General features: G+C 42.7%; 1 protein-coding gene across 1 annotated transcript in view; it reads left to right on the plus strand.

Moving 5' to 3' along the window:
- acss3 (acyl-CoA synthetase short chain family member 3) overlaps nucleotides 1-21,582 on the plus strand; it is a 58,054-nt gene that overhangs the window by 28,408 nt on the left and 8,064 nt on the right. The window contains exons 10-11 of the mRNA XM_084050033.1: nucleotides 19,870-19,965; nucleotides 21,298-21,361. Of these exons, the coding sequence (XP_083906159.1) occupies nucleotides 19,870-19,965; nucleotides 21,298-21,361 (160 nt within the window). The remainder of the gene's footprint in view (nucleotides 1-19,869; nucleotides 19,966-21,297; nucleotides 21,362-21,582) is intronic.

Consider the following 21,582-nt stretch of genomic DNA (forward strand, 5'->3'; position numbering starts at 1 on the left):
ACAAGTAATTTCATCCCTTTAGTAGAAAAGAGGTGGCTAGACCCACGGTGACGCAGTCTAAATATTTTGAGATGGGGGTCCGCGGCCAAAAAAGTTTGAGAACCACTGATATAGCAACATACTGTTAGGATTTAGAACATATTTTTAGATATGTATTTGGCCGTGGACCCTCATCTCAATCTCATGACACAGATGCGTTCCCGGATTGAATGGGTTAAAACAGTTGAATGACACACAGAGCTATGGGGATTGATCATTGAAATAAACATGCTCTGAAATTGCACGTAGCCCACCGATCTGACCATCAACACCACGTTAAGTGGTCAGAAGGGTTGGCCACGAACACTTTCAACATTTTCAAGGGGGCCCTAATCCAGAAAAGGTTGGGAACCGCTAGAGAGTTGTTTAAGGATTTAACAGGCAGGGTCAGAATGTGCTCTATTGCACCATGTGTATTCCCTGGAACCATTTCACTGTTGTTGAGGTGAGCGTGAAATTTCATTCTGCTCTAACAGAGAGACGTTCGTGTCATGGAGGGGCATTTTTCTATTCTTCACTCTTGTCCTTTTGTTCTCTCTCCCTATGCTCTCTCACCTATGTACCCCACACACACTTACAAACACACATCCACAACAGGTTTTCTCGTACACCCAAGCACACGTATCTCCACTGACTTTATTTGTGCCATATTTTATGTATTTGGAAATGCATAATTCTGTGTCCTCTTGGTTCGCTGTCTTGACTTATAAATTCCAGGGAAGTCTTCATGCCCTGATAAACTGAATAAATTGCAGCTGTTGGAAAGCGCTAAGTGCCAGATACATAATCGGAACTTCAGTTTTGCCCTCTCTAGTGTGCACGCACATGGGTTGACATGTGCACGTCTGTTTTTCTGTGAGTTTAAGGCTAGACGCTGCTGTACCCGTGTGTGTGTGTGTGTGTAGGAACAGTGCAAACATTTACCTTTTTACTTTATTGAGTCGTAGATACGATGTGCCGCGAGAGGCTGAAAACTGATTCCCAATCCCTGCTCATCTTTTACACTTGCACACTCTTGCTTATATTGAGGCCATGCGTCATTGAGCTGCGAGCGTCACAGCATACTGTCTGTGTCTCTGTGAAGGCAGGGCATCCATCACAGTCGTTTTATCAGTCATTTGTGCTTTTACAACTGTCCTCTGTCTTCCCCTGCAACAAAACGGGAAGTGACACTCAATGAAAAGGAATTGAATGGTTGTTTACATTTCTTTATCAAGGCTTTCGAGTTTGATTCTTTGTTTTCAGTCAAACCTCTTTGTACTGTATCTTTCATATATAGATATATCATATCTACATCTTTAAAAAGATGAAAGATCTATCCTTCAGTCTTGCTGTCCATGCTCATGGAGCTTTTTCTGTGCTCCACAGCATTTGCTGCCCCTGCAAAAATGAGATACAAATTGAACAAAATCAATTACTACTGCAGCTGCTCATAAATCTTTCCAGCCGTGGGCACGTAACCTCTCTTTCAGAATGTAATATTCAGCACAGGAAAGCTGTAATCAATAGCAAGGAATCCAGCACCGTGAGCAATGAAGGCCAGAAGGCTTAAGCTGTGAAAGGGTTACAGCTGACCTGAGTAATACTAGGTAAGCTGAATGGGAGGATATGTGCTTTATAAAAGGATGTCTTGCAGTCAGAAAATGTGATTTTTACTCGTCTCCTGTTTACATGTAGAATAATTTGGGCACCTATTGCTTTTTCAGCAGCACCTGGTGGACTTTAATGTTGCACTCACTCTCCATCTATTCACTCTGCGTACACTGTATCATCAGCCCGAAATTAGATGTTATTCGTCAAAAAAAGATTACAGATTCCTGTTGAAGAATGCACGGCGCGTGACACACTACCGTGGCTTGTGCAATATATATATTTTTTTTTTAGTATTCTTTTTATTAAGGTGATACATTACAGCTTTACATCTCAATTTCATTGTATGTGATATGTGACATATCTTGTAATACACCTTGTGGTTTTTTCTTTTTTATACATAAATGACACGACATATGGTGAAAAAGAAGAAGATGTGCTGGAAGGGATCATGGGGTGCACAGTACTAAACATTACACACTTCTGTTGCGAATTTAGCGTACTGGCAGAATTGTTTGTGCTCATAGCCATGATGAGCTCTCCCATCATATTACTAGCATTTGGAGCGGATAATGCACCACACAATAAACAAGACATAAAACATACAGAAATTGAAATAAAATTAATAAATAGGAATCAAGAGAAACAACGAAAAAATAAAGTACAGAATAAAACTGAAATGTACAAAAGAAAACAGAAGGAAACAAAACAAAAAACAAAACAAAAACAAAAACAAAAACAAAAAACAAACAAACCCAGGGCTCCAGGGGTGGGGGCGGCGGCGGCGGGGGGGAGAGAGACTTCGAACGCTCTGTATTAGTTATTGACATTGGCGTTTTCCTCCAGGTGTTGGACCAAAGGTTGCCATATAAGGTCAAATCTATCTGTCTGATCCATTCTGAGATATCGGATCCTCTCTACCTCGAGTGAGTTTACAAGGTCGGCCAGCCACATTTTAACACTGGGACCTTCCTTACCCTTCCAACATAATAGGATGCATTTCTTTGCAGACATAAGACAGAAGTTCAAAAAGCATCTATTGGCCGGGGGGAGGCCACTCAGGGTCACCGAGTTGTTAAAAATTATAGTTTCAGGGTCTGGAGTAATATGCAATGTAAGTATTGTAGAGATGGTATTGAAGACCTTAGTCCAGTATGTTAGAATTCTAGGACATAGCATATAGCTGTGTGCAAGAGTCGCCTCCCCGGACTCACATTTCTCACATATCGGTGACACGGACGGGAATATTCTGTGAAGTTTGGCATTTGAGTAATGCAGCCTATGGACGATTTTGAACTGCATGAGACAATGTCTGGCATTAATAGAGCATCTATGTATCTGTGCGAGAGAGCTATTCCATTGATCTTCAGCTATCTGGATTCCCAATTCCCTCTCCCATTTTCCTCGTATGCCTGAGGTATCGGCCTCGCCCTCTCTTAGGTTAATATAGAACTCGGAAATAAGGTTGGGGGAAAAGGGAGATCGCTTGATGGAGTCTCTAATCTTGGACTGGGTCAGTGACCTGTATAGGGATATATTTCTAGAGACATAGTCCCTTATCTGTAAGTAGCGAAAAAAGTGAGTGGTAGGTAGACCGAATTTATCCACTAGCTGCTGAAAAGAGGAGAAAATACCCTCGTTGTAGAGATCTAATAGGGTGCAGATACCCTCCCTCTCCCATATCTTAAAGGCAGAGTCCATGTTGGAAGGGGGGAATAGCGGGTTGCCTACTATTGGTAGCATTACTTGTAATGCACTCAGATCTACTCGTTTTGCTATCTGTCTCCAAATGTCATCTGAAGCTCTAATTATAACATTGCCATTATATCTACGACTGTGCACTCTGGATGGTGCCAGGAGAATGGTCTCAGGTTTGTGTGGATAGCAGTCATCTCTTTCCAACTTTACCCATGACGGGAGATGCTGGGGAGGATGGAAGTAGAACATCATAGCTCTGACATTTGCTGCATAGTAATAGCGATTAAAGTCAGGGAGTGCAAGGCCACCCTCCAGTTTGGGCTTGCATAAGTGGATTTTTTTTATTCTGTGACTCTTGTGTGACCATATGAAGGGCATAATAATAGAATCTAATTGTTTAAAGAATGTCTTTGTTAGATAGACCGGTACATTTTGGAAGAGGTAAAGTATTTGTGGTAGACTGATCATTTTAATTATGTTGACTCTGCCTATAAGAGAAAGAGGGAGGGTTTGCCAGTACCTCATAGATGCCTGTAATTTATCAAAGAAAGGGGGGAAATTAGCTTTATATAGGTCCTTGTACCTCTTTGTAACCTGTATGCCCAAGTATGTAATTTTATCCGCTATTTTAAAAGGTTGAGAGCCCAGAAAGGATTGGTCTGCTATTCTAATTGGCATAACTTCGCTCTTGGACCAATTAATACGATATCCCGAGAAGCTCCCGAACACGTTGATCAATTTGAGGACATGTGGGATAGTCGAGTGTGGTTTTTTTATGTATAAAAGTACGTCGTCCGCGTACAACGAGATCCTATTTTTAGTAGTAACAGTGTCATAGCCATGGAACTGAGGGTCCGCTCTTATCATCTGCGCTAGGGGCTCGATGGCGAGCGCGAAGAGGAGTGGCGATAAAACGCAACCTTGTTTTGATCCCCTGTGCAGGGCAAATTCCTGGGATATGTTTTGGTTGGTGGTGATGCGCGCTTTGGGACATTTGTACAGTAGCTTCACATGATTAATGAAGGTTTCGCCTAAGTTAAATTTATCTAAAACCGCAAATAGGTAGTTAAATTCCAATTGGTCGAAGGCCTTGCGTGCATCCAGGGACATTATAACCAGGTCATCGTCCGGGCAACGCTTAGAATACATGATATTAAACAGGCGTCTCAAATTAAAAAAGGCGTGTCTATTAGGGATGAATCCTGTTTGGTCTGGGTGTATGATCTTACTTATTACTTTATTAAGTCTCAGGGCAAGTATCTTGGCTAATAATCGGTTATCTAGATTTAGTAGGGACAGGGGTCTGTATGAGTCCACATCCTCAGGGTCTTTACCCTTTTTGTGTATTACCATTATAGTGGCATCATACATTGTTGGGGGGAGACCATCCGGCCCCAATGCACTCACAAACACCCGATGTAAATGAGGGAGTAGGGTGACTGACATTTTTTTGTAGTATTCCGCTGTGTACCCGTCTGGGCCGGGAGCTTTACCCGTTTTTAGGCCATTAATTGCCACTTTTATTTCTTCGATTGTTATCTCCTTGTTAAGCGATTCAACATCCTGTCTATTTAAGGTTGGGAGGTTACATTTCTCCAAAAAGTCGTGCATCACAGAGGTGTCAGTACTGGCTCTGGATTGATATAATTCGTCATAAAACTGGAGAAATCTACTATTAATCTCTTTGGGGTCAATAAGTGTTCTTCCCGTTTTACTTTTAATACTATGTATGGCGCGGTCACTCTGTTGTTTTCTTAGTTGTCGTGCCAAAAGTTTGTGCGGCTTCTCCCCATATTCAAAAAATTCTTGTTTCATATTTAAGAGATATTTATTTACATTGGCAGTGATGATCTTATTGTATTCGTATTTCAATAGTAATATCTTTTGGTATCTATCTCTAGTTGGATCCTGCATATTTTCCTTCTCTAATGTACCGATCTGGTCTTCTAACTCAGCTACTTTCTTTTTATTTGTTTTATTCTTGTATGCTTCCACCGATATAATGTGGCCACGAAGAAATGCCTTTAACGTGTCCCAAAGTAGGGCAGGAGACACTTCGGGGCTTTGATTGATTTCATAAAATGTATTAATTTGATTCGTCAGGCCAGCACAGAATGCTGGGTCTTTGAGGAGTAGAGAATTTAGCCGCCATCTGCACTGCTTTTCTGGGGCTTCGGCCAATGTAACTGTGAAAGATAAAGCTGCATGGTCAGAGATAATAATATTGTGATATTTCACACTTTGCACCCTTGGTAGCAATTTCGCGTCTATAAAATAATAGTCGATACGGCTGTAAGAGCCATGAACCGGAGAGTAGAATGAGTACTCACGTCCGGTCGGGTTCAGCGTTCTCCAGATATCTACCAGATTGGAATTGGAGATAAATGATTTGAGTAGTTCTGCTGTGTTCGACCTTCTGATGTTTAGCTGTGAAGATTTATCGAGATATGGGTCCATAATCATGTTCATGTCGCCCCCAATTATCAGATTAGTTTGCACAGTGGAAGCTGGCAGACGAGAAAATATTTTACTGAAAAAACTAGGGTTATCAAAATTGGGGCCGTAGATATTTAAGAGGGTAACATGAGTCGAATATAATTCGCCTGTGACTATAATAAACCTGCCCTGTGTATCTGTGATGGTCTCTATATGTTTAAAGGGGACATTCTTCCTGATTAGAATAGCTACCCCTCGTGCTTTGGTGGAGAATGCTGAGTGAAAAGATTGGCCTATCCATCTGGCTCTGAGTCTCATATGCGCAGCTTCAGTAAGGTGGGTTTCCTGCAAGAATATGACCTCTGACTTTAGGGATTTAAGGTAGGTAAATATCTTTCCTCTTTTGACCGGGTTGTTTATGCCTTTCACATTCAGAGATGTAAATGTTGCATCAGCCCGAAATTAGATGTTATTCGTCAAAAAAAGATTACAGATTCCTGTTGAAGAATGCACGGCGCGTGACACACTACCGTGGCTTGTGCAATATTTTACTGCCTACAGACACAGTATAGGGTGCCTGGGACACCCTATCCATATATACCCTAAATGTATCTGTAAACACTCAAATATCCCGGTTTTCAATATTCACTACCAAATGTTTCCAGTTCTCACCACAATTAGAAAAATCACAAACATGTTTGCTTACACTAATCTAAGCACTAAAATAATTCAGTGCCAAGTAAATAAATAAATAATTGTCAATAGTGCCAGTAATTTTTTTCTTTCCTTTTCAAGTAGTCACAGAATATTTATATCCAGTATGATCGATCCCCCAAAAGTTTCTAAGCACGGAGGCTTTCACTGTGCGGAGGCTTTCACTGTCATCGTGGGAGGCTTTCACTGTGCGGAGGCTTTCACTGTCATCGTGACCCCTCGTTCGCTCAAGTTACAGCTCTTTCCCCACAGACACTAACCAGGAAGCGGATGGAGCTGTAAATCTTGTGATCACGTGATCTCCTAGATCTCTCTGTGACTGAGCCTAAAATGGTGGCTCATAGATTGCGGAACAGCGCCATCTTGTGGTAAACACTGAGAACACAGTTTGGACGTGTTACATGTCTTTGGCACTCTGGGCCTTGGAAAAAATGGACATACGTCAGTGGCACTGAAATAGATAATTGTCCCCCATCCTGATGAAAACAGAATTCAAAAATAAATAAAAAGTCAGATGTCACAAATAGCAAAAATAGCAGATATATAAGCTCACAATTCATTTTTGCTATTTTTGAAATGTTGCTTAAGTGGATATAGGTCCCAGTTTGGGTGTTTGAAAATATGGTAACCATAGGCCCACCTTTGGGACACATCACATTCACATTGGGGAACTCCCTCCATCCCCAGAGGCCCTTCCGTACCCTGAAGCCAAGTGTGTAGAGCTGCTGATTGGTAAACAGTTGAATCACACACAGAGCCATGGTAGCTGACAGATTTCCACCATCTCACCGTCCTTAGATCCATACAGGGCTCACATTAGGAGAAAGAGCCGTAGTCGTTAGCCACATGAAAAATGAGTGTGATGGCGTTCCAGAGACAGACAGCGTGACTCGGAGTATAGAGGAGAGGTCATGGCTTTTGTTGGTCATTAGACAACTGTGCTGCAATCAGGCTTTTTTGGGTGGGGTGTGCTGGAATGAACACACACAGTGACAAATGTGTTTTGTGTCATGCCAGTGTGTCGGAGTCCTCATGTTGGGAAAAATATATATATGTGTGTGTTGTGTGTGTATGTATATATATATTATATAACATATTTCTTGCTGTCACGTAAAACGCCAAGTTACGCATTTGCAGCTCTTCAGTTATGCAAACAAGCTCACTGGCAGAAGTTTGACTAATTTGACCAATTTGGCTTGTGATTAGTTTTACAGCAGAGTTCTGGGCCGTTGCAACAGCAGAGATTAGTTTTCTGATATGAAGTATAGGTGATTGGTTTGCTCATTTTCCATGTGCAGTGGACGCAATCATCCCTCAGTGTCTTGTTGTCACCTGATTTGCTAATGACATGATTACTCCCCCCCCCCCCCCCCCTCACGTCCCTCTTCCCATTTTCATTAGGAGTCGCCAGATTCTTCAGAGCCGTTGTTTCTACATGTGTCATTCCATTATGCATGCATGCACACAGACGCACTTTACTAAAAAATCCATCTGGGTACTAGCTCATTCTCCCCCATGTGCATTTGAGAAAATGGCTGTCACTTTGAAGCCGATAATAATCTGCGTGTGCTATTTTAAGACCCAAACACCGTCAGGGGGGTGGGGTGGGGGTGTGGAGGTTGCTGATGTCACCAGTGTTGCCTGGCAACCAATGTGTTTCCAGTTGGGAGGGTTTGGCTGCCTCATCAACGGGAGGCTTTGAATAAAAACGGAGAATACTGTAGCAAGTGGCCATGTCTCTCTCTCTCTCTCTCTCTCTCCCTCAAACACCAGACACCATTGCAGAGGATAATGTCTGAATAAGTTCAATGGAAAGATGACTCGTCTGAATTTACTTTGAACCAGTGCATCGGTTTGTGCTGTTTGCATTCTCCACACACACTTGCCAGATGTCCAGGTCAGTCTAACATTGTGAGGAGTGGAGATTCAGCCTCTTAGGACACTGTCTTTTCACGGGACTCCCTCTTTCATTGGTGTTTCGCCTTGATTGCGTCTAAACCCTAACATTGAACTTCACTAAAACTATGCCTAAACCTAACCCCTAATCCTAACCTCACAAACACTATGCCTAACCCTAACCTCACAGAAATAGTGCCTAAACCTAACCTCAAAACCCTGACAGTCTGGGCCGAAACACCGGGAAAAGAGACTCTCCCTGTCTTTTCACACTGACTAGAGAAGAGCAGAGGCTGTTGTTTCAGTATTTACTAACTTAACAGACAGCTCTGCTATGGATCACAGTGTTGAGAGGAGAAGCTTTTTACGTACCATGTTGACGCCGGGGAATGCAGACCTGTGGATTTTGTCGACGTATAAAATATGTTGGCATTGAAAACAGGGCAGGTGCACTGAGCACAGAAGCACATACGTTGCTGTTGACTCAGCACCGTCCGAGTTGCATACCAATAGAGTGGTAATCAAATATCTGTTTTGAAATTGCACATATGGGTATTTTCTACATGGAGTCGACATAGTCCACATTCCGTCGCCATCAACATGGTATGCAAAGGGGTATCCTTGAAGCTGGTTCCTGGCCAGGTGGCAAAATATGACGGCATAAAGCATGAGGGAACATAGGACTGAGGGTACATAGAACACACTCCCATGTTCAAGTACTTAGTGTTAAGAAAACAAGTAATTGCTGCAAAGAACAGTATCTAAGAAAGCAGGTAGACACCTACAGTCTAAATAATATACTACTGTATGTACATGTACCATCTATACATAAGCATATAACATGCATCTAAATAAGATATAGGCTATGGCATCGGTGACACAAGTAAACACAGATTCCCTAACATTTATCAAGTGCAGATGCAAAGAAATTAGTCGGTTAGGTGGAGTCTGAAGAGGTGGGTTTTCAGACTGCGGTGGAAGATGGGGAGTGACTCTGTAGAGGACTGGAGCTTGGATAAGGGGCTGGGCAGACTATCTAGTAAGGGAAGTTAAGCCTAAGGAATGCTACTGTGTGCTCCTCCAGATGTTGTAAAGTGAAAACCTACAATGCTGCAATGTATGCATTGAAGGACAGCTGATTGTCCAGGATCGCACTCAGTTTCTTTGTTTAGTAGGGGTCACCAGGGTGATGGAAAATGGAAAGATCCTGCCGGGGGCAGGACTCCTTTGGGAAGAAGAAATGAGGGAAAGAGAAAAAGACTTGTGTGTCATCCGTGTAGCAGTGATAGTAGAACTTGTGAGCTGTGATGCCAAAGCCAAGGATGCAGTGTAGAGGGAGAAAAGGAGGCAACTAGGCATTGACCCCTGGGGGTTCTCGGAAAATGTTTTGAAAGGGTCGCTCTTTTTCCTAACCAAACCTTCCCCATAGCAAAGGCCATCAGGGTACATTGCAGCCTTAGGTGCCCGGACTGCTAGGCCAGCGGTCCGGGCTTGCCCTGAATCTTTTTGACAGAGGAAAAGATCTATAATCATTAATTCACAACCACCGTTGCCGCTGTGGCATTCTGCCAAGTGTGGATTGGAGACTGCTTGCTCTTGATAAGCATCAAAGTGCTGAACACATCAAACCACTCTTAAACTCTATGTACTTTGTTGACTGTAGTCCCCCCAGGGGTCTATACATGGGTCCCCTCCTTTTTCCCTGTAGTCTACACCTAACCTCTTCACTTAAAATAGCCGAACTACAAGCTCACAACACGGCGACACGTTGTGATTTTGTAGCCTTTCAAATGCAAATGAGATTTCCGGAGGGAGGGGGGTTTACCAGGCTAGTGAGTTTGTAGATCTGCTAATCCCACCGAATGTTTACCTATTTTGCAGAATGTTCGCATATTATGACATGCCCTGTTGCAGTAGCCTCGCGTAGCCAGACAATATCACACGACACACTGCGTGGATATTAGTCTGGTCCCTATCAACGGTAGATTTTCTTCCAAGGGGCGGTTACAAAAAGATCCAAACGGACTCTATTGGTTAGACCTAAACCAATCAGAGCAGTGCTTCCTTGAACGAACCAATCAGAGCAGTACTTCCTTGTACGTCATTGCTCCAAATAAGGTGATAAGCCCGCCCACATTTGGATACTCGGCCCTGGTTGGCTCCGCACAACTGCGGAGGGAGAGAATTTAAATCTCTATGGAGGGGGGCCAGACCTAATCTGCCGAGGACTAAAGTGCATGCAATTTTGCAAAGGCAGATTCGTCTGGAACCAGGCTACTGTTGCAGTTCATGTGGTTAATTTCCTGTGTAGGGTGTATGCCTGACTCTGCAACAACACTCCTATATACGTATACATGTGTGTCCATGAGCGCAATATTGCTCAACATTTCCTTGGAGTTTAAAGCATTTGAACTTTGACCTAGTTTACGGTGACCAATTTCATTGAACCCCACACTTTCCTAGGATGCACAACGCAAATCTTAAAACGTATAAAGATTTAGGGAAGAAGAGCGTTGCTTGCCAGGCAGATGAGCAAGGATAGTTTGTTTTAATGTTGGTATAAGTGCCCACATAGTGTATCCTGCTTTCAGACTGCTGAACTATCAGCCAGTATTTTATTCAACATGTGTCTAGTTTCAGTTAACATGAGGAGGCTTTTTTCATTCAATAATTTGGAACTAATTTTCATAAAATACATGTGATTATGTGACTAAAATGTTGGATTCATTAGCTGTTTTTAAATCTTAAGATTGAATTGTCAGTGGGCCAAACTCATTCCTCTTGCCTCATTAACATTCCTTCCCACCACTTTTTCCCTACCTTTTGACAGTCCATCTTCCTTCCACATTAGAAATAAATGAACATGCATTTCAATCTCGTTTCAGTAAAGTTGATCTGTTGTCAGGTTATATTTGGGATGTGTGTGTGTGTGTGTGTGTGTGTGGGGGCTCTGGTACTGCACATTACATGTCACTCAACGACATACAATATGACATCCGTGGCTTATAAGCCTGAGTTACACTTAGTTGCGTGTAGGTGTCGCGAACCAAAAATAGCAAATCCACAATGCACCACGCTGTGATGCATTGTGAGCTTGTATATCAGCTATTTTCAGTACGCAACATTTTCATTACGATACTGCACAGACAGTGGTGCAGACGCTCGCGAAACGTGATAAGAGGCAATATTTTCAGCAAACTGATTTGCTTGTGTGTGTGTGAGACATTTCTCCCATTTTGATCCACTAGCCACTGTTTTTTAGATTATTATTCCTCAATTCTACCAGTCACAATTTTGTACCACTTACATTTAAAGGGCTGTACTGGTGGTCTGGCAAGTTTAGCCCATTGGCTATGACTCATGGTACACTTACTGGCAACCATTTTCCAAAGCATGCTGTGATTTGTTTGGTGTTCAAGGAAGCCAATATATTCCTACATTCAATACACTACGAAAGGTAATCCACCAAGACATTACTTTTTAGGTAGGGCCGATCTCCCTGCTCTTCCATTGAGACATTTAGACCATGGTGTGGTAGGACCTACAGGTTGACGGTGTTAATAAACGTATTAACTTATTACCCAGTGCACCGGATTAGACTCTAAATGTGCTGCCATATTTGTTTTAGTTCGGACATTGTTGCGGTTAGATCTATGTTGGGAGTGAGAGACAATGGACATAAAACTTTGCGGATTGTAGCTTTATGCAAAATGCTGTTGAAGCTATGATGATGTATTTAACCAGGCAAACTCAGTGTTCTTCACATTTAAAGACGGCATCTAATTATTCACAAACAGATGTACAAAGTACAACCACCCATTTCGTTTAGACTTTTGAGTTTAACAATGTTGTGGCTTTTCCAACAGTCGAAAACTAAAGCCACAGTTCTTGGTCAGGGGATGTAGGCCATAGGCTAATACTCGTGTCTCTCTTTGTTTACAAAGAGGAGATTGCATCGATAAGTCATATTTATTTTTCAGCTTCGCATAAGCATATTAACAAAGAAGCTGCGGTCAAAAACGCTTCCCCGTCTCACCGTCAACTTCTCTTATCAAACATTAAGCACAGTCAGCTGGCTGGTGTCATTATCTTTCTAGGCTACTCAATAGCAGATGGAGGAGACCTCAAAACGGTTAAATAACCAAGTAACTATAGGCTACATTTCATATACAGAGCAATTAGATCAACAGAAAATAGAGATAGAGAGAGAGAGAGTGGCCTACTACAACATTACAAGGGCCATTCAAATCCAAAGTTGACATGCAGCGGGGATATCAATAGAGGCAGCTGTGCATAATTGATAAGTGGAACCTGTGGGCAACGGGCCGGCCCGCGCATCACTAGCGAGCGCACACACACACACACACACACACACACACACACACACACACACACACACACACACACACACACACACACACACACACACACACACACTCTATTTTTTTTAATGACACAGTTATGGTGATTGGTGAATATAATTTGTGCCTGCTGGCCTGTCCTCTCATTCTGCTTCCAAGGTTGACGGTCTTATCTAGCCTCATGGTAGACCAGCTAAACTAAAGAGTAGGCAGCCCTTTTGTTTGTTGTTATACAAAATCTCATATCGGAACAATAGCTTTGTTGTTTCCCATGAATTTTCTGTCTCTCTCTCCTCCACATTCGAATGACCTTGGTCTCCCTATCTGATTCAGCTTCCTGCTAAATAACTCCAGCACTCACAACCAGAAAATACTGTGCATATCTACAGGACTCTCACGTCCAACGTCATGTACACTTGTGACGTGCAACACTTGAGATGGATGATTCAGAGGGCCAGTGGTTGACACCCATTAATTGTCAGCTAGAGTTTCTAGAGCGGCCCTCACACCTACGTCGCACTGTCGATCCGACTGATATGCCCATATATGGAGATCTCTGTATCTGTCAGTCCTTGTCCCTTTTATGCCCATATATGGAGATCCCTGATGTCATCAGTATATGCTGCATTTTGGGCATGCCTTCTTTTGTGGCCATATATGGAGCTGGCTCATTTGTTTGCGCCTGATCCCATGACGACGCATTGAGGTTAGACAACACACTATATGGTTATGGCTTAAGCCAGTTTGACTATATGCAGGGGTCCTCAACAGGCGGACCGCGGGACTGCGGGGCACCTCTCTGTGGACCCTGGGAAAATTATAATTTAATTTTTTTTTTTTTTAATAACTATAACCCTAACCTACCCCTAACCCTAAAACCGAAATAAAGTAAGAAAAAACGGGGGGAAAAGTACCCGAATCCGCCCAAATCCGCGAAAAAATTGCGCGCGCGCGCTTCGCAGGTCAATTACAGTATGTGCACCGCACATTACACACAGAAAGGCAAACGGGTAGCTTTAACATTCATTACAATAACCAGTAAAATGCAACAAATGAGGGCATACCAAGGCTCGCCTGAGACTCTCAGGTGGAGTTGTTGCTGCTGCCAAACAAGAACTGAAGGAACAGAATATATAGAGCAGGCCACTGATGAGGAGTGAGTGAGAGCAGGTGAAATGGGTGGATCCAATCCATGGGAATGGGGTGAGGGTTGCTGATAAGATGACTCTTTTCTGAAGGAGAGAGAGAGAGACACACACACACACACACACACACACACACACACACACACACACACACACACACACACACACACACACACACACACACACACACACACACACACACACACACACACACACACACACACACACACACACACACACACAGTACACATATGTATGTGTGTGTGCGTGTGTGTGTGCGCCATATCGCATGCCAGGGTGTGTGTGAGTGAGGGATCACCAACTAGAAGTGATTTGTGGTAATGAGCGTGTCTACAGCATTGATCATATTCACATGGTGGCCATGTTGCTCTGACGTCAACCCACTGGGTATGATTGATGATACAGCAAAATGGATGGATGAATATAGTCACTAGTGCCGCACTCCCATCCCTCATCTGCACGCCCTTCCCGTCTCTTCTCCTAACAACCTTTAAGGCGGTGTAAGCGATATATTTTTCAGATAGCAATCATTTCTATATAGAGTTTTTGTTCAGTATCAGGGGTCTCCTCTGTCTCTCCAGCTCTTTATTAAACAGAACATTCATTTTCAGGTCAGGATACCAATTTGATCCAATCAGGAGAAGAACTCATACAGGATAAACATCTGAAATCTTTGTTGGGATCTCTCTCCTGATTGTATAAAATTGATATCCTGAACTGAAAATGTATTTTCTGTTTATTAAAAGAGGAGACAATTGTTACTGAACAAACACTCTATGGCAATGATTATTATCAGAATATAAAGCTTTAACTTTTAAACAAAAACTATATATATATATATATAAAAAAAAAAAACTATCACTTTCACTCCCTTTAACTCTTGCCCGAACCACACTCCCTGCTGTGCTTCCCCCTCTCTCTCTCACATAGTGAACTTTAACACCATCTGTCCATTCATCACACTCTGTCTGCCTCTCACCGCCTGAGCTCAGCTCCAACAGGTCTGGGAAAGATTGATTGTTTGTGTACACGTGTGTGTGTGTGTGTGTGTGCGTGCTTGCGTGCGTGCATGCATGTGTGTTGGAATAGACACAGGCAGATCTAATTGTGACTGTGCGTGTGTGAGACTGAGAAAGTGAGACAATCGGTTGGACAGAGAGACAGACAGAGGAGTGCATTGTCAGGGTGAGTGCCCACAGACAGTTCTCATGTTCAGGCTTTCCTGGTGTCACTCACCTGGCTCAGCTAGCTCTCTCCCTCTCTTTCAGTCACCTCACATCTGTGCAATGTTATCCCCCTGCTCATGGGAAATAGCGATGCCAATGGTGGCTTGACTCTGCCCATTTTTAGCTCTCAATATGATATGAATACGAATGCATGTGGCCTCCTGCTAGAATATCAACAAGACCATCTTACTTTTCATAATACATGCTGACCTGGGGCCTGCTTTTCTCACATCTCAGAGGCTTCCCTAAAAAAACATTTGCACAAAAAGAATAATTAATTAATTAATTGAAGAATAAAGATAAAGAATTATTTCTTACTGGCGGGAGAAATTTGAGAAATCTGTTTCTGAAAAACATTTATTTAATCCTAATGCCCTATTAAACATTTTTGAAAACGTTTGATAATGTTCACCTATGCCCAGATGTTCACATGCCCAAAATAGGGATACCAGGTTGAAAGAAAGAAAAGAAAAATTGGGCCACATCGGCTGCGTAATTGCTGATACAGATGTCATCAAAAAAGTCAAATACTGTCATTTGAATGATGACCGATATATTGGTCTGGCCGATATTTTAGTCTGGCTCTAATATTGTATCTCATATGCAGCAGTCTGAATTACCGCTACGGCACTACGCTGTAAAATTGCTAACATACTGTATTTTGGACACTTTAACTGGAAACTAGCTCCAATGGGATCTTCATGTGACCATGCCATTGACCGTCTATGACATATTACTCCAAATTTGAGCAAGGTGTCTGTGTGATCAGAGCCCCATTGACTCCATTGAAAATAAAGTTAAATGCAAAAAGTATATAGGCCTAAAACACACACACGCACGCACGCACGCACGCACGCACGCACACACACACACACACACACACACACACACACACACACACACACACACACACACACACACACACACACACACACACACACACACACACACACACACACACACACACACACACACACACTCTCTCTCTCATAGATACTGTAGATAGCATCTCGCAGAGCCACGCTGTTAACCTATATCCAAAAGCCATTTCTGCTAAATAGATTTTCTAATACATTTTTGGCCAATTTTCTTGTACGTTTTGAAACATGCCTGCATGGTTTTGCTGTACAGTATGTGTATTCTGTATTGATTGGCAAAACCAATCTAGCATAAGACAGGACCCTCGAGCTGTCTGATACAAGATATGTTATTTTTATCTTTTATCTAAGTGTCCAATTATTTTTACCCCCTTTTGCTTACCAATTTCCAACTCTGCTTTGCCACTGCTATTGTACCCTACTGGCTCACCTGCTAGTGAGGAAGTAGCTTCTCCATCTTACTCTTCCCGTTCAACACCCCCTACTGACAGGCGCCACCCCAGCTGTAGGAGTTGCTAGCGCAGTGACAAAGATCGCCCTCCCCGCCTGACTTCTATTCCCCGAAACACGGACAATTTTGTTTGTGTATAGTCGCTCAACCAATAGCCTCAAGATTTGTGTCCTACTGTGTTTCAGAGCAGCAGGGGTGTTCTCTACCCAACAGGGGGAATGTATGATCAACACCTGCTATTATGGCCATGCATGCATCCAAACTGAGATAGGTGACCTCAGGAGCTCTGAGGAAACTACATCAGAACAACCTGCTTGACACTGAAACCTATTGTCTTGTTGGAGTGAATGAAAATAACAGAGAAAGAATTTTAGCGAGAAAACTAGGCATCAGCCCAGCGTGTCCATGCTTAATACTGTCTGCCTGTAGCAGAGATTTCCTCTAGTACAGAGGAAATAAGTGCCAGTTATGTTCTTTCACAGCTTGCAGCCTGAGGTCTTGCTGCTGCAAACAGTAGTTTATAAACACACCACTCATCCTGAGACAGTTCAGTGGATTTGCTCTGCGCCCGTGGTGTGGTTTTTTAAAAAGTGGTCTTTTAACGAGGTTCATGCCTTATCCCTTTCACCAATATGAATCAGTCCTGTGTGGTTAGTGGTCATTTCCCCTTTGCCCTATTTGAGGCATCATTATAGGCGAAATGCTTCAAAATTCCCCCAAGATTTTGTGGTTTTAAAGAATAGCAGATCTTCAAGCATTTTGTCGTATGGTGAAGTATTTTAGGCTTTAACCACTTAAATCTTGTACTTTGTTCACCGGAGTCCCCAGTGCTCTATTTACTTGGCCCCTTCCTTGTTTTTGCTTGACTCGAAATATCACTTTGCTGAAATGAGCAGATCTACAAGTAGATTGGCTGTTTTCGTCGAATGTTTGCCCCCAGAAATAATAGGGACACTAGGGTTCATGTGCTTAAGAAGCGTACGCTTCTTTGCTTTGATTGGTTCTGCACGCTATCTTGTTCTTTGACCGAAGGGGCGAAAGATATAAAATATGGTTTCTCCCGTTGGTGGTGAGCTGCATCTGGGCCTGATGGGCTTTGAACTCTGCAGGGAGTGACTAACCTGCCCCTGATGAATGAGGTGTTAGGGGCGCGGAACATTGCTGGTTCAGAGGCCAATTTGGTGGCCCTTCCCCCAGCTTCATTTGATAGCTCAATCTCTTCATCACAGCCCCCACATCCCCACCCAACACCCAGCCCAGATCCCCAAGTGTAACAGCTCAGACTTTGATGCCAGTGCAATTGAGGGCATGAAGTAGGTCTGCTGCTGTGTGGCCTGTTTTGATTAGCAGTACAAAGAATCTTCAAGAAAGAAAAAGAGATCATAAAACTGGAGAAGCTCTGCTGTGTTCGTTGTTGCCTGTCATAGGCGTGTTGGATAACAACCCACATCTACTGAGTGAAAGTGGGTCTCATTGACCGGGAATAGAAGAAAGACAACGTGCAGTTGAGATAGAATAATATTCTATCACATCTGCATGATGCAACAGCAACCTTTCAGAAATATTATCGTTGCTGTCGGGCAGAAACCTTGTATCGCCCATATTTCAACTTTTAATGTTTTTTTTTAATGCTTCGTCATGCTACAGTGTCATACAAAATTAGCAAATATAGCCGATCTAGAAGCTCACAACTTGCCACACTGTGAACTTTTGTATCCCCTATTTTAGATTTTTGTGAAAGTGGTTAAGTCTATCTGTTGGTTTCATAAATATTGAACCAACGAAAAGTATCAACAAGAACTTGTGACTAAATAATAACTACATTGAATCCATTGAAGCAGGTTCTTTTTGACATTTCCTGAAAAGTAACGGTTTTGGACATAATGAGGTTTCCCCCTGAAAGCTGAACTTTTCACAGCTAGAAAAGAAACAGAGAGAGAGAGAGACAAATCATTGGGCTGCCTCTGTGCAACGTCTGATGCAATCTCAGATAACCGGGGGAGACCAAACAGGATTTTGGTGAGATATCTGTTTCTCGTGATTGTGTCACTGTTTGGGTCAGTAGAGGACCGTCTATAACAAGCCAACTGATAACCGGAGCAGTGTTGGGTGGTGGAGCCCGAGAGAGAAGCCCATAGGAACTGTCATAGTTCTCCATAATGTAGGTTAACACAGCTCACAGGAACCCCAGTACCACAGTGGTACAGGAGCTGGGGATTTGCATATAGAGGAAAGTCCCAGAAAGTCCCAAAGTATAATAACAACCACCGTAACAGAGAGAAAAGATGTGGCATGTACAACCAGGGTTCGAATTGCTGGAGGAATTGGGGGGTAGGGGGTCAATGCCTCTGCTTTTGATATATCCTCCTCTGGTACTTCATTTTTATTGCCAGTGGGTACATGTTTTATCCCTGCTTCTGGCCAGACTGAATTAAATACATGCATTTCCTTTTGGGACATGTAGATTGTCCTATATGTTTGATATTATTTACAGTATGTTTGATGATAGTCCAATTAGAAATAGCAGATCTACAAGCTCACAATGCATCATGATGTGGCGTGTTGTGAGCTTGTAGATTGGCTATTTCTTCAATATCTATATAGGGCTTAAGAAAAAAGAAACTATGTACAACATAGGTCATGAGCTGGTTTCAAACGTGATGATGGGTTGATATCTATTGGACTTGATAAGCATGAAAGTTGATTCTTCAAAGAAAATGTGTTCTTTCATTGGGGTCCCTTTTTGGGTATTTTTAGGTGCAGGCTGTTCATAAGTTTTACGTCCAATGTCATCAAAAATGTAATTTTGTAAAAGCCAATAGATTTGACAGAAACATCATTCATTTTCACCCAGTAGCAAACAGATGCTGGTTAATGTTCTGTTGTCAGCTGGTGGCTGTTGCTAGGTTACAGGTATAATAAAGTAAACATGCAGAGTGTTGTTATTGGAAGATAATAATGGCATTCATGGCTCATTAGAATACCTCTGTCAATGAAAATATTGGCACTGTCGCGAAGAAACCACCTATCTCCACATTTCAACTCTTTGTTTTTCCGTAAATGAATGTCCTACTTTGTCGTGCAAGAGTGACGTGCAATAGCCGATCTACAAGTTCACAACACGTCGCATTACGAGCTTGTAGATTGGCTGTGTGTGTGTGTGTGTGTGTGTGTGTGTGTGCGCGTGCGCGTGTGCGTGTGCCCAAAAAGGCTGGCAAAGTATTGTGCTGTCTCTGCTATAATTGGCAGTCGCCACATATGGCGGAGACGCTATTACTTATACCCATAGAGTACTGAGTCACATGCTTATTGTATCATGTACTGCACCTAATAGTATTTGTGTCCTTGTATGCTCTCCTTTGTGTGGACATAATTAAATGGTTAAAATGTCTGTCTTTGTCTTTCTCTCATCAGAGACCGGCTCAGCCATCACCTCCTCCTGCATTGGTCTGGGGAATTCACTGACTCCCCCTGCAGGCACGGCTGGCAAGCCCATCCCAGGATATAATGGTAAAACACAAATGTAGCCTCATTGATTAAAGCTGACTTCCAGATCTGGATCCAGAACATTCAAGTTGTATCACCTCTGTTGACTCCGGTGATTTTGACATATGACACAAAATTGGGGAAAAAATACTGTGGGAGAAATAGCGCGATGAAATAAAGTTTATCTAGTGGAATAAAGTCGGTAGAGTACTATAGTCTGGTTGCCCATTCGGGCAACCACACTAATAATAATTTATTATTACCATGTTCTGATACACAGACATGAACGTTGTAAGGTGAAATGAATGTGGTTGGGACAAGTTTGGCGGAGTGTTTAGGGGTTCTCGCCATAAACTTTTTAACACGGTAGATGTAATGTCCTGTATTCTGGTGCAATTTAACAGGGAGTTTGATACCTTTATCAGGCTTCACTAGCATAGGAAAAGTGAGTTGCCCAAAAATCTTGAGACATGCAGGATAAGTTTAAATTCAGGAGCCAATAAGGAGACAGGGTAAAAAATCAGGAATCTCCAGCTAAAATCAGGAGTGTTGGCAGGTATGATCATTACATGTATCTGGATCTATCCACTTAATATTCTAGATTTATATTTTGTTTCCAATTCATGTGCTGCATTGTACTTATATCTTTAGCATTGCACTATTTTTGCATTTATTCACAAACAATTGCAGTATTACTTTAAAAAAATACATTGGAAATTCCATTACACAGATTTGTACAGCAGTCTGTGAATACTCAGTACAAATAGTTTGTGCTCCAGGCTTACCCACGTGGCAGTGGGGCAGTGGTTGGTGAGGTGCCAGGGCGTGTCCACACTGGTGCGGGCCTGCACACCTCACCTCTAGGGACCACTGCTGCTCCGAGATCCCCTACTGGTTTAGCCTGGCCTCGCGAGAAGCCAGTTACCGTGCGTTGCCACGTGGAGGCACAATAGGAGTCTTGGTGAAGGAGAGGCTATGTACTGACCTCGGAAGACTTACACGCTCGGCTTCCTTTACCCAAAACTGGGTTGATCAGCGGCAGGGACTAAGGGAGGAGGGTCACATGCATCCCTACATGCAACGTCTCTCTAGCATGCTGCACTAGACGCATCACTACACCCTGTGAGCAGAGCCCACACACACACACCTAGCACTATAACTGTAACTATACAGATGTAGTTAAAAAAAAAGTTCTGTCTGAAGTAGTTGTCAGAGTCCACACCACTACTATAACAAAGACAATGGTAAACGATATAGTCATGGTTATAGTGCTTGGTGTGAACATCCCTTTACAGTGGGTGAAATCTAGCCCCCTGAATGTGACTTGTACCTGTATGCCCCTCCCCTCTCCACTAGTCACGGTGATTGACGATGACATGCAGGAGGTGAGGCCAAGGATCCTGGGAAATATTGTAGTGAGGTAAGCTGCAGTGAACGGCTTACTCTTGAGTTTTATTTACCTTTTTGTCTTGTGTTTGTGCACACGCACATGCACACAAACCAGCATACCAAATCTCCCATTATACAGTAGGAAAACACAACAAAAACTACCACGTACACTTTGCTCTTAAATAATTTTGAAACTTGTTTTGAGCGATTTTGAGCGATAACCACTAAAATCCTAAATACTTATTTGACCAG

The sequence above is a fragment of the Gymnoscopelus microlampas genome (genome assembly GCF_963454915.1).
Source record: "Gymnoscopelus microlampas genome assembly, chromosome: 23".
In the NCBI taxonomy this organism is placed as follows: Eukaryota; Metazoa; Chordata; class Actinopteri; order Myctophiformes; family Myctophidae; genus Gymnoscopelus; species Gymnoscopelus microlampas.